This window comes from Talpa europaea (assembly GCF_964194135.1).
Source record: "Talpa europaea genome assembly, chromosome: 11".
NCBI lineage: Eukaryota > Metazoa > Chordata > Mammalia > Eulipotyphla > Talpidae > Talpa > Talpa europaea.
In genome coordinates, this window is record NC_140078.1 from 71,480,272 (window position 1) to 71,496,234 (window position 15,963).

The window sequence follows — 15,963 nt, forward strand, 5'->3', positions numbered from 1 at the left end:
GAGCAGCAGGCCCCACTGCAGCCCGCCTGTCTCTGCACATGCCTGGGCACAGGGCTTTTGAGTGTGTACGCATGCAGCTATGTGTATACATGCACTTTCGTGCATCACATGTGGGTCTGTGTAGAGTGCACTGAGGCTGCTGGGTCTTTATGCTGCAAAGGGTGGTGTGGCGGTTTGGCCAGGACTAGCCAGCAGATACAGGGACTGGAAAGAGTCTGAACACTGAGAACTGAGGATTGAAGACTCTGGCCACGCCATATCTTGTGGCCAGGGACACTGGGAGGAGGTCTACTGGTCAGTGCAGAGGACACCACAGAAGCCCACCAGTGCCAGGCAGGATGATGGTGGGGAGAAGCTGAGCAGGACATGTCCACGTAGGCGTGCACTCTGATATCCCAGCATACCCTCTACCCCTGGCCAAGTTAGCTACCTCACTTTGGGATGACTCCAAGGAGAGGAAAGCATGAGTTAATCTATTGGGCATTACTGATCCTGAGGGCACAGAAAGCCAGAAGAGCATTTCAGTGGAGGGAACAAACAAGTGCACAGGTGTCAAGGTAGGAAGTTTGGCGATAGTGCCAGGTGTGGATGGTGAGGTTTCAGAGGGCAGAGTTGAACTGAGTCCCTCCTGCACTGTTGGCTGGGTTTTGATGCTAGGTCCTTCTCTTCCTCAGTTTCTTCCAAAGGGATAGAGCCACAGGAAAAGCGATGGGGAGTGTCTTCAGAGCAGATGTAGACTTTGGCCTTGGGGAGGAGTCCAGGCTCCTCTGCTGTTGATTTGTGGCTGTTCTGGATATAGGGACTGAGGAGGGTGTGTCTGAGTCAGTCCAGGGTCAGACTGGGGAAGAGTGGGAGGTGTAAAACCATTGCATTTCCTGGGAAGTCAGGCCCAGACTGTCTGGTCATGATGGCTTCCTAGAAATGGCCCTGGCCACCTGAACTACTCTGCTGCCTCTTTTTTTTTTTTTTTTTTAAGATTTATTTATTTATATATACAAGAACCGGGGTATAGGCCAGAGTTGCGGGGGGTGAGAGGATTCAGCAGAGACAGAGTGGGGAACAGAACAGGCAGGTTGACTGAAATACACTGCTGAAGGGAGCAGCGGGTGCCACAGGAGAGGTCTGCCTTGCAGGCTGGCTGGATCAAACCTAATTTTCACAGCGCTGTGCTCAATCACCTGCACCACCCAGGGGAGGCCCCCTGCTGCCTCTTGATCCTTTGCCTAACATCCCAGGAAGTCTGGGAAGAGAGCAGGCAGGCCTAAGGAGGTGCTGTGTGTCTGAATGCTGGAGGAGGTCGTTTCTGCAGAGAGTGCTGGGGTTAGATGGGGTGTAGGAGTGCACTAACAGTTCTCTGAGGCTGGGACAGCCCCGGGATGGCTTTGGCTGTGACCAGGACACAGATAGGAGGGCTGTCTGTCTCAGGAACAGAACGAGCGGCTTTGAAGAAGTGGAAGCAGATGATAGGGGCAATGTGCCCATAAGGAGCTGCTTGTGGATGTACTCAGAACTCCTAGGCATGAGGTGGAGAGGTGGGTGGTAGACACTGCGGAGAGAACATGAAGGAGGAAGTGGTGAACACTGTCTAGGACAGGGCTGGCATCTAGAGACGGTTTCAGGGAAGTCTGGTTGGGTTTCAATATATGAACTTCCTGAACTTTCATTTCCTGTGAAATGGGCAAGATATCTATATCAGAATCATTGAAAAGTTCCTTGCCAAGTTCTGCAGGGCTGTGGAGGACTAACCCAACGCAGGGGCAAGGAGGCCAGAGGAAGGGGGCGTTGTCCCCATGGTGTACTGGGTTAAGACTTGTTCTCCATGCCCCTGGCACCTGGCTCCTGGCCGGGCACACATTGGGCACTGAGAGCTTAAGGATGCAATGATCCTGCCAGGGGATTTGGTGGACAAGGATAGAAGGCAGTGTGACCCAGGTTCCACCAGTGTGGGTGGGGGCTAGAGCACAAAGTGTATGAAACTTGGAGAGGCTGGGCTGAGAAAGCAGAATGGAAAGACACTGAACCAGGCGTTCCTGAACTTCTGGATCTTTCCCTTGGCCCTTACTACCTCCACTGTGGATTTAGAGATAAGAGAGAGATAGCAATATAAGTGATAACATTAATGTGTGTTAGAATGAGTTTTCCATTCTATACCAGATTCTTATCTATACCAGAACCTTGTAAGATTGATGATGTGTGCATTCCATTTTCCTGATGAAGATACAAAAGCTCATTTGAAAATATATGTAGGGCCTCCCTGGTGGCGCAGGCGGTTGAGCACAGCGCTGTGAAGCTGTCCACAGTCTCTGCAGTGCGGGTTCGATCCCAGCCGGCCGGGGAGCTACCCACATGGTGCGTCAGACCTCTCTGGTCTCTCCCGCTGCTCCCTTCAGCAGTGTATTTCAGTCAGTCTGCCTGTTCTGCTCCCCACTCTGTCTCTGGTGAATCCTGTCACCCCTGGCACCTCTGGCCTGTACCCCAGTTCTTGTATGCATAAATAAATAAATCTTAAAAGAAACTATAATTAAAAAATATATGTAAACTTATGATTTAAAATTTAATTTATAAAAATGAAATCCTGGAAGAAGAAATAAGCCCCACTGCCAGGACTCAGTGAGCCCCCCCAGAAAGCATGGTTAAAAGGTCCTGCTCTTGTGTGCCAGGTGGGCTGGGGTTTAGCTGGCCAAGGCAGAGAGAGAAACATGATCAAATTTGTACTGTGTCCCTTTCCATAAAATAAAGGGGCTTTTTCAGCATGGTTGAGCCATGTGCGCAGGGGGAGTCCCAGGGCTGGCAAGAGAAGGTCAGGGGCACTGACTGGCGGGTTGCTATGGAGTTGACAGCCTGACAGCTGGGTCTACTGGACACTTACTAGCGTTATCAAGTCCTGTGGTTCAGGCTCTATCGCATGCAAACCCCTCCCTTCTGGGGCCCCTGAGGTCATGCGTGGCAAGGAGCGGAACCCGGGGTTCCCTGGTGGTGAGACTGTGGTGCCCCAGTGCAAGGCCATGGGAGAGGCCTGCGCCTAGCGCGCGTTCGGGCGGGTGTGCCCGGCTCGGCGCGCATCCGGGGCGGAGCCTGCACAATCCGAGCCTGGGGCGCGTTGAGAACTGGGCATGCGCACTCTCGATCCCGGCCGGCGCCTCGGGCCGGCTGGGCCGCGAGCGGCGCGCGGGCTGGGTGGACATGCGTACTCGAAGGCCCGGCCCTCTTCAGTCGGGGTGGAGCCCGCTCGCTCCGGGGCGGGGCCTACAGGGAGTTGGGTCGGCGTCACCGCTGTTGGATGAGGGGCGGGGCCGAGGGGCGGGACCTCAAGTGGCCCGAGGTGGCCCCGCTACTGGGTCCGAAGTCGCGCAGTCGACTCATCCTGGACCGGGATGGCGTCCCCACGGGAACTGACCCAGAACCCTTTGAAGAAAATCTGGATGCCGTATAGCAATGGGCGACCCGTTCTGCACGCCTGCCAGCGCCGTGGTGAGGCGGGGTCCGCGCGCAGGGGCGGGAGGTAGAGCGCCTGGGCAGTGGTCCCACGGCAGCCTACCCGGAACAGGTGGGGAGCCGGGACTAGCGACGCCGCCAGGATTCGTGGGAGGAGAGCAGGAACAGGTGGGGGACGGAACAGGTGTGGCAGAGCAGGGGGTGGGGACTGGTACGTGGTGGCGTCTCAGCTCAGAGGGGGCTAGGTTTGGCCGGCACCACCTCGGAGAGGACCCGCCCCCTTCTCAGCGCTCTGTCCCCACCACCTCAAATCCCGAGCGGACTCTGAACGTGGGGCTGTCCTCTCTGCGGGCCAGAAGGGGTAGACCGGTGGTCTGACTGGGCTCTGAGCTGTGTTGGACCTAGGGAATCGCTTGATCTCTCTGAGCCCAGAATTTTCAAAGGCCCAAGGGTGCCTAGTCATCCGGTGGGAGGAGGGGTCCCCTTGGCCTTCACCCCTTTGGGCCTGAAACCCAGCTTTGGGAGGTTTTTCAGGCACCTGCAGTGAGAACACTGTGCCATAGGAGCCCATCCTTGTGCTCATGGGTGTATAAGCATGTGCAAGTGGTCACGGGTGACTGGCAAAATTAGAGGGCTAAACAGCTAGGACACATGCAGAAATTCACAGGCTTGTTAAGGGGCTCATCTTTCCTGGAGTCCTGGGTGTTTAATCTATTTCCTTGACTTTCTGTTTCTGCTTGTCCTTAAATGAGTCTGCAGCCTTTTTATTATCAGGAAAAACAAAGATTCGTTTTTGGAGTAACTGAAGCATTGTAATGAATTTGCAAGTTGGCAGTGATCTCAGAACATTTAGTCCAACTGAGGGTAGAAGTAGTAAAAACAGAGATCAGGAGATTGTGTTATGTGCTAGGGTCTCCCTGCACTTCTGAGCTCTGCTTGGGCATGATAAGGGAGGGGAGAGTGCTCAGTGTTTGTGGTGCTTCAAGGCCGCCGGGGGCTTGACTTTGACCGGGATATTAAAAAAAGTCTTGAAGTGTGTGTATCTTTTGCTGCACTGTGGATCCTGGTAGGGAGTGGCCATGACTTTGACCAGATATTATGGTGGGTCATGACTGTGACTGTGATGTAGGTAGGTTCTGGTGGGGAGCCAAGGCTGTGATCACACTGTCAACCTGGGGCCATGGCTTTCCAGTTAGTGCTCTGAGTCCTGGGGATAGGCTATGGTCATGCCCTAGCCAGCCCTCCTTCCAGACTTTTCTGAAAATGTGGAGGCCAAGGTTCCTTCCTCTTGTGCTTCTAGCCAGTCTGTTGTTAGGGCTGTGTGGTCCTAGCTAGGGGTGACTGCTGTTATTTCATAAAGGGGAAGGAGTGAGAACATACACTTTGGAGGCAGCAACACTCAGGTCTCATCATGTGACCTTGGGCAAGGAGCTGACGAGCTCAGGTTCCTCCTCTGTGGAACAGAGACCGTTGTCATGCCTGCTCCACGAGGCTCCGTGAGCCTCTTAAGGAGTGGTAAGTGCTCCATAAGTGGTAGCATGTGATTCTGTAATTTCATCACCACCATTCTTCTTTGTTTCATGATACCTCACAGTGGGGACCTGAAGTGTCAGCTCTGAACCAAAACCTATTATAGGGAACTGAGGCCTAATGGGGAGGGGATTTGCCTAGTTCTCACAGTCCCTGGGGCAGGGCCTGTGTTTCTCCAGCTTCAAGAAATGTGATTAAAATGTGCCTCTGGTCTGAGCAGAGGGGCTGTTACAATCAGTAGGACTCTGAGTTATCTCAGTACAGGAAGGCTTCCTGGAGAAGGGGGTGGCACTCATGGGACCAGAGATGAGACCTTCAGATTATGTAGGAGTTTGGGCCCCACGCTAGAGCCCTGAGTTCCCAGTAGGGGATCAGTAAACAGTGAGCTGGAGTGTGGAACCTTCCTGGCAATCGTAGTTCGCAGAGCCTGTATCCGGGCAGCATTTTACCCTCTGCCTGGTGGTCTTATGATTAAGTTGGAGGACCTCAAAGATAGTGAAGACTGGAGGGTGGAGGGGTCAGTAGAAGTTCTCTTGATCTCAGGTCTGGCCAGTGCTATGTGGGACTGGCCGAGGGATGTCCCAATCTCCATTAGCAATTTTAATCCTTTTGATATAATTCAGAGCCACACAGAAGGACCTGGAAGCTGTTTCCTTCCTCATCACTGACCCTTCAGCTCAGATCTGAGGTGCTTTGGGACAGGTAGGGCAGGGAGTGAAGAGGTAACTCAGGGAGCAGACAGAAAGGACAGTGTTTGTGGTGGCTTATCTTAGCCAACGGGTGGAAAGACTCTTCTTAGGTAATGTGACTGGTGTGTACACAGGATGACAGGACAGATGGCCTTCTGTCCCTTCTGAACAGACAGTGATGCCAGATTGCTTCATTTCAAAGAACTTTTCCTTCCCCAGCCTGGCCCAAGAAGTAGGAAGATGCAGCACAGGAATCAGTTTTGGAACTCACTCCAGGGACTTGTGGCTGCCCCTGAGGTGGCACTGCCAGAAAGCAGTCACCATCCATCACTAGTAGTCCCTGTCTCAGGCGTCTTGGTGTTGCGTTGGGCAACACGACACTGACAAAGACACGGGAGTCGTGGAGCAGGCGACATAATGCAGGATGCTGCTTGAGAGCAAGATCCTGGCCATTTTTATTGATAGAATAATCATAGAGCATCAGCTATGTGGGTTAGGAGGACAAGGAAAAAAGGATGGGGGAAACTCAGGAATGTTATCTAGGGCTTGGGGGGACATGAGTCTGCTGACCATGTTATCAGCTTGATGACCAAGTGTTGTAGTTGAAACTGGACCCCAGGGCCCCAGCCATGGTCCTAATCTTATCAACAAGGCATTCCACTAGTCAGCTTCTGGGGTCCCTTGTCATATATCGGTCCTCGGCACCCCGGCATTCCTGGTCATACCTCATGATAGTATGAGTTGGGAGTAAGTTTATACATCCATCATCAGCCCCCCAGGCGTTCCTGGTCATACCTCTTGATTCATACCCTTCCCAGAGTGATCAAGCTTTCTGCTCTTGATTGATATGGAAGGCACCTTGTAAGGTTTGGTTCATGTGGCTGATTGACCGGTTCTGAAGGCCAGCTCTGACCTTGTATAGGAATGCAGAACTGCAGGTAACTATAATGGCAGCCGAACAGGCCGCTTCAGTTTAGCAAACCTGCGTCTTGGCTCTTAGGGCTCCTGTAGCCTTGAGCAAATTTACAGGAAAAGGAACTAGAAGGGAAGCTGAGTTGACATGTCTTCAGATTTCCTTCCGTATAGGTTGAGCCTTCTCAACAGCTGTGTTCTGCTATCCCCCTGCTCAGTGTCGGGATCCTCGAGACCCAGAGCTGTAGTTCTAGCTGCATATCAGCTCACCTGGTGCACACACCCTCTCTTAGGTGCGATGGCACCTACCCTCTGCGTGGGCCTCAGTTTGCGATTTCTCTACTGCTGGGACTTTCCCAGTGTTTTGTTGTTGTAAGCAGAGCTGTTGCGAAGGCAATTGTACTTTGACTTTTGTTTTGGGTCATTTCCTTGGACTTTCATCTTAAGGAACAGAGGTAATAGGTAATTTATTGCTCTTGTTTTGTGTCCAGCCCTGATCTGCTGCCCACTGTGACGGCCCTTGGAGAGGAGGAGGGGTGCTGTCACCAAGCACTGTGAGAGGAGGCCAGAGGTGTCTCTGGGAGGGTTAAAAATGTGAAGAGGGGATCCAGGACCTCACACTTGAGTTCATGGGAGGGCCCTTCAGGGAGCAATGGGAAGGAGTCACCTCCTCACAGGCTGAGTATAGGTTTCCCCACACAGTTAGCAGATGTTCTGCCCTTTTGAGTGCCCTGCCAGTCAGCCAGGAATTGTGCAAACAACTCTGGCCCTCAAGATGCAGGGCCTTACCTAACTTGTTTTTCTCTTGCCTTAGTCAATGCTGAGGTTTTTCTGCAAGTTTCCTCCCACTTGCTCACTGTGTTCCTTAGAATCCCTTCCCTTCCTCCCCTGGGGCTCACAGTTGCCCAAAGGCCATGCATAGGAGCTATGGAAACCCTAGTGGCAAGGAGGGCCCTTGTTGCAGGGTCTCCCTGGAGACAGACAGTGCCTCTGCACCCCTAGTTCCCCAGAGCATCAGAGCAGAGGTATACCTATGTCCATAGCCGGACATGCTGGCAGAGAACACGGCCTCCTGGAAATGCTGTGGCTTTTCCATGGGGAGAGTGCTGGACCTCACTGAGGGATTATTCTATCATACAGGTGAGGACACTGAGGCTTAGAGTTGCCAGTAAGTGCCAAGCTAGGAACCCAACCCCAGGCAGGGCTGCCCCTGGGGTCTCTGTGCTCCAGCTCCTGCCAGGAAGACAACTTGTGGGGCAGGGCCAAGCATTCTGTCTACTAGGTGAAGGTACTTGGAAAACCACGTGGGCGAAGAAGGGGCAATGACAGATTCCCACATCTGTCCACCTGTTAGTCTGCTGTTGTTTCACCTGGCCCACGTCCTGAGGATGATGAAAGGAAAGCTTCCCGAGGCTTCTGAAGTGATACCAAACTGAAAGCTGAACCAGGTCACATGACTTTGACAGTAACGCAGCCGTGGTGTCCTAGAAGTCCAGGGACTGAGGGCTAAGCCAGACCCTTCTCTGCCTCTAGCCTTGACAACTTCATGTAGGCACACCAGTGGCACATGGAATGTTGTTGGGTTGGCTACCAGAGGGACAGCCCTAGTAAGCATCGGCCTGGATCTCTTGTCCCAGCACCTGGTGGCCCTCACCCTGGTGGCCCTCGCCCTGGTGGGTTTCAAGATGTTTTCTTCCTCTCTCCTGCCCATAATTTTTGATCACCAACTCTGCCAGAACCCCCAGTGGCCCAAAGCTGTGTTCAGGAGAGACAGACTCTGTGAGATGGCCAGAATCGTGGGAGAGAGGGCACCATGTGGGCATGGAGGTGCCTTGGAGAAAGGATGCATTGGGGAGACAGCTTTTGAGCTGGTATCGTGAAGAGGGTAAACCGTGAACTGCACACTGAAAATGCTGAATGATTATTGGAGGAGGGGTATAGACCCCTGGATGGCAGGGCATTGAATATGCCCCTGGGATTGGGCTCCGTCCTGTATGTGATGGGAACTCCCCAACAGTGTCTGGCCGGGGGCGTGGCAGTATATCAGGACAAGGGCTGGTGAGATTCCTTGTACTGCTGGAGTCCAAACAGCAAGGGGAGTATGACGGTGGTGACTTAAGACTAGGTTCTGGGGGCACTCAGGGAGCTGTGGATGTGAGGAGACAGGAAGGTACATCTGATACCAGTCCTGTGCCCTGAGGTTAAGGAACCATAACAGAGAGAGAGAATGACATCCTGGAAGGGGTCCCAGCCCTGTCTGATGCCACGCTCTTGCCTTTCAGTTTGCATGACCAACTGCCCCACGCTCATTGTCATGGTGGGCCTGCCTGCCAGGGGCAAGACCTACATCTCTAAAAAGCTGACTCGCTACCTGAATTGGATTGGTGTGCCCACGAAGGGTGAGTCTTGACCTCAGTTTTCCAAGAGGGCATTTGGGGTTTTGTGGGGCAGAGGGAGGAGAGAGGATGCTGGATTTTAGGCAGGGCCTGAGGGTGGGTCAAGGTCAGAAGTTGGGGAGGGTTATGCTGTTATGTGAAAGCTGAGCCTCTCCTTTCCCCAGAATTCAACGTTGGCCAGTATCGCCGGGACATGGTCAAGACCTACACATCTTTTGAGTTTTTCCTTCCAGACAATGAAGAAGGCCTGAAAATCAGGAAGTAAGGCTGTATGTATGTCTGTGTGTTTATAGACAAGGCCTGGAGCCCTGCTGGTGACAGTGAGGTGACCACTCCTGAGCCCTGTCCTTGTTCTCTGGTGGTCTAAGGAGCGCTGCTCTGCTCCCCTTGGTGCATGTCAGCTGCGGCATCAGGAAGCTTCCTTGTCAGCTCAGGATGGCAGTGGCTAGCTTTGGGCCTAGCCGTTGTGGGAGGCATTGAGCAGAGATTGGTCCATCACTTGTGACCCCCCCCAAATCAAGTTCTGCCCCAGACCAGAAGACCCCCTCCCAACTTCTGCTGCAGGGGTCTGAATACTGCTTCCTGCTCTTTCATCTCACCAGAGGGCTAGAGCCCCCCACTGTGGGGTTTGACTCCTCAACAGGCCTTTGCTTTTGCTCTATGTGACTAGGCCAGGCTACCCTAAGAAGGAAAGGATTGTCTGACATTCAGGCCTCTGTCCAGATTGAGCAAAAAGCTTGAGGCTGAAAATGCTGAATGATTATTGGAGGAGGGGTATAGACCCCTGGATGGCAAGGCATTGAATATGCCCCTGGGATTGGGCTCCGTCCTTTTGTGATATTAAGTCAGACAAGAGAGGGGATGGATATTGAACTCTTGCATGCTAGGTGCTTGATGCCCATTGTTCCTCCCTCCCCATTCAACAGATAAGGAAACTGACTCCCCAGGAGTCTCACACAAGTTACTTCACAGAGCCCTGACTTGAATCTAAGTCCATCTGCCACTAAAAACTGTCCTATCCATCATCCCAGTAATACCCAATTTGGAGATCAATGCCAGTTCTGCAACAGCCTCAAACTGTGGGAACTGATTAGCTTGTTTGACCTTCCCATCAGTAGGTGGGGACACCTTGCTCTCAGATGCTGAGACTGAGGTCAGAAAGTGATGATATTTCTGGGATCACTCAGAGTTTGAATTTGAAGACTAGCCTGTCTGAATGCAAAGTATTTGTGGGATAAGGGAGCTGGCATCCCCAGAGCCCATGTGCCATTCCACTCAGGCCACTCATTAAGATTGGAGTGTTGTATTTCATTCAAATGGGGAAACCCAGAGTCAAAAAGGTGAGGGAGCTAGTCCAAGGTCACCCAAAAGGAACAGGGGTGCTGCCCTAGAAGCTGGGGACAGGTTCACATGTGCCTCTCTGCAGCCATACCTAGGGACTCCCCGTCCCTGTTCTTATATCCAAAACCTGAATATGGCCACTCAGACACTGGGTCATTTCCCATTAATCAGCCCCAAATGTCCCACAAATAATTGGCAAAATAGAAGGAGCAGACTTTTAAAAAATGGGCTACCTGGGAAGAAAAGACTGCATTTCCCAGAGACGCAGGGACTCACACATTGTTGAGATCCTTAGAGCACAACGGCGTTGAGATCTGTCTCTGACGTGAGCACACTGGAAGATTAGGCAAGGGCAGGCAGAGTCGCATGCACATACAGATCACGTGCGCACCACCAGGCACACTCATGCTCGTGCTCACAAGCTCCATATGCACCCTGCGGTCGCCTACACAAGGAACCCCCTCGACCTTGCTCCAGCACATGCAATCACACAGCGCCACACGGAGGCAAGTACACACACTTGCATACCTCATATGCACACAGGGGCGTACTCATGCTCACCCTCTGCTCACTCTAGCACATTCAAACATAGTTCCCAAGACCACCCCCAGGTTCAGCAATTTTCTAGGATGAATCCTAGAGCTCAGCAGTGGTTATTCTGCTAAGGCTTATTACAGAAAACTGCCACCAAGCAGGATCAACGAAGGGAGATGTACATGGGGTACAGCCCAGGGAAAACCAGAGGCAAGCATCCAGGAGTGCTCTCCCCAGTCCCCACGTGATGCACTGAATTCCTCCAGCATCACGTTGTGACAACACATGTGAAGTGTCTACCAGGGAAGCTCATTAGAGACTCAGTGTGTAGTGCTCAGGGTTTCAACCGGGGGCACCTGTACCATGCATGTTCCAAATTCCAGAATCTCCAAATTCCAGAATCCTCCCTGGAATTTGGTGGGTGTGACTGGAACCTTTAAACTCTTGATCTTTCTGGTGACCAACCTTATCTTGTGGAGATATAGAGCCCGACCCTGTGATGGAAAGGGGGTTCTTTTAAAAAAAAAGATTTATTTATTTATGCATACAAGAACTGGGGGTACAGGCCAGAGGTGCAGGGGGGTGAGAGGATTCACCAGAGACAGAGTGGGGAACAGAATAGGCCGACCCCTGACCCCAGTCTTCCCACGAAGGAGAGGGCCGGTTTTCAAAGTGTGTATTTTGATACTCAGGGAAAATGCATGACAGAGATCGTGAATAAGGCAGAATGGCAGCCTGGGTTTGTACACGATGAGATGAGAAGGGGAAAGTCCAAAAAAGTGGTCTTTCCAAAAATAATGATCTAGAATGTACAGCCTCCCACCTGCAGAAGCAGAGTTAGCAAAAAACACTGAAAATCACCCCCCAAAAAGAGAAGAGAAACCTTGAAAAGAGAGAAGGAAGCCCCGGGGGCTGCCCCCATCCTGTCTGAGAGAGGGTCCCTGTGCTGCCTCCTGCCTTGGCCTTGCTAGGCTGACTGTGTCCTCTCTCCCCCAGGCAGTGTGCCCTGGCAGCCCTGCACGATGTCCGGCGCTTCCTCAGCGAGGAGGGGGGGCATGTGGCGGTGAGTGTGACCTTGGTAACATCGAGGAGTGATTCTCGTAGCCCACATGCACCTACCCCTTTGCTGTGGGAGGTGGGGGCGGGTGTGTATTGTCACGGGGGCCCCTGGGTGCCAGCCCCCTGGGAGGAAGTCTGCAGCAGCTCTGCAGGGGGAGCTGGCTCCGGCTTGTGAGCCAGGCACTTCCTTCTGGGTTTGTGGTTGCACTGACCCTGAAGACTTCCCTGTGAATACGTTTTTGGCCCCCCCTCAAGTGGAGATATCATTTGTCTCTAATTCCTTTGCAAATATGATCTCTCCTGGCACTGGGAGAATCCTACCCAGTGTGTGGTGCTGGGTCCAGGAATCGCGTGAACCTTGGGCAAGGGACTTACTTGCACCTGTGCCTGGCCCCTCTGGTCAGACGAGGGTGGGACAGAGTTGAGTGAGGGGCCTTTGTTGCGCTGTCGGCCACTCCTCCTCTTTCCCCTGCACCCTTGTTCCCTGCTTCAGAGATGCCTGTGCCTGGGTCCCGACCCTCTTCTGGTTGGCAAAGGCTTATGTTTGGTTTTCTCCATTTCCCCTTTCCCATGTGTCGGTCTGACAATATTTTGTTGCTATCTTCCATCTCTTTTCTTCTCTGCTGTTCTCTTTATCTTTCTATCCCCATTTTACTGGGGTCTCAGGACAGAATGGAAATAAATGTGAGTTTAGTTCTCCAGGTTGAACTGGTTTCACTGGAAGTTCTTTGAGTCAGACATAAACTGAGCACCTGCTGTGTGCAGAGCTGTGCTGAGTACGTGCCTCCAGCCAGGGGTGTGCGCCCTACTGGGAGCATCCACTCCTTCCACTTACTTGACACATCCTTCCCAAGGAAGGGGGCCCAGCCCAGAGCTTGCAGGTCTCAAGGAGAAGAGCCAGGCAGGTGGCCTTGGCAGTATGGGTCCTGGGGAGAAGCCTGGTCCCTGCACTGTAGCTGCTGGGTGATCTACCTTCTCTTGGGCCAGAGGTCAAGTTAACCCCAGTTTGGTCCTAGGTTTTTGATGCAACAAATACTACCCGAGAACGGAGAGCAACCATCTTTAATTTTGGGGAACAGAACGGCTACAAGGTGAGGCCTCCTTGACTCCCCTCCTTGGTTGAGCTGTGACATATTTGGGTGCTCCAGGGGCCCCTTTCTCAGCCTCTTGATGGGTGCAAGGCATTGGGCAGGCCTGATTGGCTTTGGGATGAGGGGGATGAGGTTTTCTTCCTGACGAGGTGGGGTGCTTGGTGGGAGACTTCTGGACAGAGAACAGCACTTGCTTGAGTTTTGTGCTCCTTGAACTTGCCCCAGAAAAAGTGCTTTGGGGAGTCAGGCCCAGGACCCTAAATATGTCTATGGTTCCTTCCCTCCTGCCTGCCCTGGGCTTGCTGCAGACCTTTTTTGTTGAGTCCATCTGTGTGGATCCTGAGGTCATAGCTGCCAACATCGTGGTGAGTGCTCCCCCTGACATTGTGGGGGTGGTGATACAACTGAGGTGGCATGTGGCAGTGAGGTCCATCTCCAGGTTTGGGCTGCTGCCTGCGCTTACCCTAAGTCAGTTGTCTTGAACCTTAGGGGAGGGAGGAGGGAGTGGAATGCTGGGGATCCTTGAGGACCACTTGAGTGGAGGATTGTGTGACTGCGGACATTCCTTCTTATCTCTCCTCTTACCTTCCCCCTCACAGTCCCTAGGTCAATGGGAGAGGAATTTCAATGCCCAGTGGTGGGGGTTTTGGGCATTATATTTTGAAAGAGAGATCCATCCCCCTTCAGGAGGGAAGTGGCTTTTGCCCCTCTGGCCTTACCTCCCCCTGTGCCATAAGGATGACAGACTCTAATCTTAGGGTGTCCAGCTCTTCTCTCTTTAGCCAGGAAGCTGCTAGACTATGGGACCAGGTCCCCTGGGGTTGGCCTCTAGTCTCTTGCCCCCAGACTTGGCTTGGTCTCCTGTCCCCCAAACCCCCGGCTCCAGCATTCTCCTTGGTCATCTGCCCTGCCTGGCCTACAGCCCTGATGTGTCCTTGCTCTGACAGCAAGTGAAACTGGGCAGCCCCGACTATGTCAACCGGGATAGCGATGAGGCCACGGAGGATTTCATGAGGCGCATCGAGTGCTATGAGAACTCCTATGAGTCGCTGGATGAGGACCTGGACAGGTGAGTGAGGAGAGCACGGGCTCTGCGGTGAGTGCTGGGGTCCCATTTGACTGCCTCCCCTTGGTGGTAGTTGAGAGACCACTCCAACAGGCAGAGATCGTCTGGCCTTTTTTGTTTCTTTCAATGGAGTAGAAGTCATGGGCCAGAGTGACCTATACAGTCCCTGTTGCCTTATCTAGCGCTCTGTGAGTCAGAATTTTCTACTGTTTCACCATAAAATCAGACCAAACTTTAGGCAGAGAATTTTCCCACCTTACATGTTCTTTGTTTTTTATTCAAGTAAAACTGACATGCAACATCATGTTAGCTCCAGGTGCACACCATGATGATTTGTACAAGTCTGATTTTTTTTTTTTAAATAGAGGCATGTTTTTATTTATTTATTTGTTTGTTTTGTTCATACATGCACTGGGTACAGTCAGAAGCGCGGGAGGGTGAGAGAATTCACCAGAGCCAGAGCGGGGAGCAGAGCAGGCAGAAGGACTGAAGTACACTGCTGAGGGGAGCAGCGGGCGGCAGGAGAGGTCTGCGCGCCATGTGGGACCCTCCTCCTGTGGCCGGGGAGCAGCCGGGGATCGAACCGGCGTCGCAGAGGCTGCAGGCAGCTTCGCAACCCAGCGCTCAACCACTGCGCCACCGGGGAGGCCCCATGATGATTTGTATACAGTGTGAAATGATCATTACAATAAGCTCATTTCCCATCTGTTTTTTTAAAGATTTATTTTCATTCATTCATTCATTCATTTATATAAGCACTGGGTATAGTCAGAAGCGCGGGAGGGCGAGAGAATTCACCAGAGCCAGAGCGGGGAGCAGAGCAGGCAGAAAGACCGAAGTACACTGCTGAGGGGAGCAGCGGGCGGCAGGAGAGGTCTGCGCACCATGTGGGACCCTCCTCCGGTGGCCGGGGAGCAGCCGGAGATTGAACCAGTGCTGCAGAGGCTGCAGGCAGCTTCTCAACCCAGCGCTCAACCAGGGAGGCCCTGTTTTTAAAATTATATTATCTTTTATTGAGGTAATATGTTTTCCATCAATTCTTAGAAATTTTTCTAATTTGCAATAAAATATTATTGCCTGTGAATCCCATCCTGTACACCACATCCCTGTGACCTGTTTATTTTTTTTTACCTCTCAACCCCCTTCACCCATTTTGCCCACCTGCCAACCCCCTACCCTTCAGTAACTACCAGTCTGTCCTCTGTATCTATGAGTTTTGTTTTGTTTATTTATTTTGCTTTTTACATTTCCCCTATATGTGAGATTATATGGTATTTGTCTTTCTCTGTCTGACTGGCTTCACTTACCAGAACACCCTCGAAGTCCATGCGTGTTGTCACAAACAGCAAGTTTTCCATGCTCTTTTGTAATACTCAGTCTGATTTGAGAAGGGAGGTAAAGGGGCCCAGACCCTGCCAGGAACCTCAACAGTGGCCAGTGCCTGTCAGCTCCCCCTGCTTCCCTGGGGGTCAGAAGATGCAGCAGAGGGGGCATGGGGTGAGAGGGGTCTCCGTGTCCACAAGGGACATTTAGTTGAGGGTCTTACGGCAGCTGTCAGCAAGCTTTTTTTTTTTTTAATTAATTTATTTATTTATTAATTTATTAGTTTGTTTGTTTATACAAGCACTGGGTACAGTCAGAAGCGCGGGAGGGTGAGAGAACTCACCAGAGCCAGAGCGGGGAGCAGAGCAGGCAGAAGGACCGAAGTACACTGCTGAGGGGAGCAGTGGGTGGCAGGAGAGGTCTGCGCGCCATGTGGGACCCTCCTCCGGTGGCCGGGGAGCAGCCGGGGATTGAACCGGCGCTGCAGAGGCCGCGGGCTGTTCGCAACCCAGCGCTCAACTGCTGCGCCACCGGGGAGGCCCTGTCAGCAAGCTTTTTCTGTAAAGGGTCAGATAGTAAATATTTTT

At 52.5% G+C, this 15,963-nt stretch overlaps 1 protein-coding gene across 5 annotated transcripts in view; it reads left to right on the forward strand.

The window, feature by feature from the left end:
- Positions 1–15,963, forward strand: part of PFKFB4 (6-phosphofructo-2-kinase/fructose-2,6-biphosphatase 4) — a gene marked incomplete at both ends in the record, with an annotated part of 33,143 nt that overhangs the window by 787 nt on the left and 16,393 nt on the right. For 3 of the 5 annotated variants that reach the window (XM_084246752.1, XM_084246755.1, XM_084246753.1), the window contains 7 exons: positions 3,375–3,471; positions 8,849–8,965; positions 9,127–9,223; positions 11,834–11,900; positions 12,913–12,987; positions 13,296–13,352; positions 13,935–14,056. In XM_084246752.1, the coding sequence (XP_084102878.1) occupies positions 3,375–3,471; positions 8,849–8,965; positions 9,127–9,223; positions 11,834–11,900; positions 12,913–12,987; positions 13,296–13,352; positions 13,935–14,056 (632 nt within the window). Of the gene's footprint in view, positions 1–3,374; positions 3,472–8,848; positions 8,966–9,126; positions 9,224–11,833; positions 11,901–12,912; positions 12,988–13,295; positions 13,353–13,934; positions 14,057–15,963 lie in introns of those variants that run through there. The other 2 variants (XM_084246754.1, XM_084246756.1) reach the window with 2 other exon arrangements.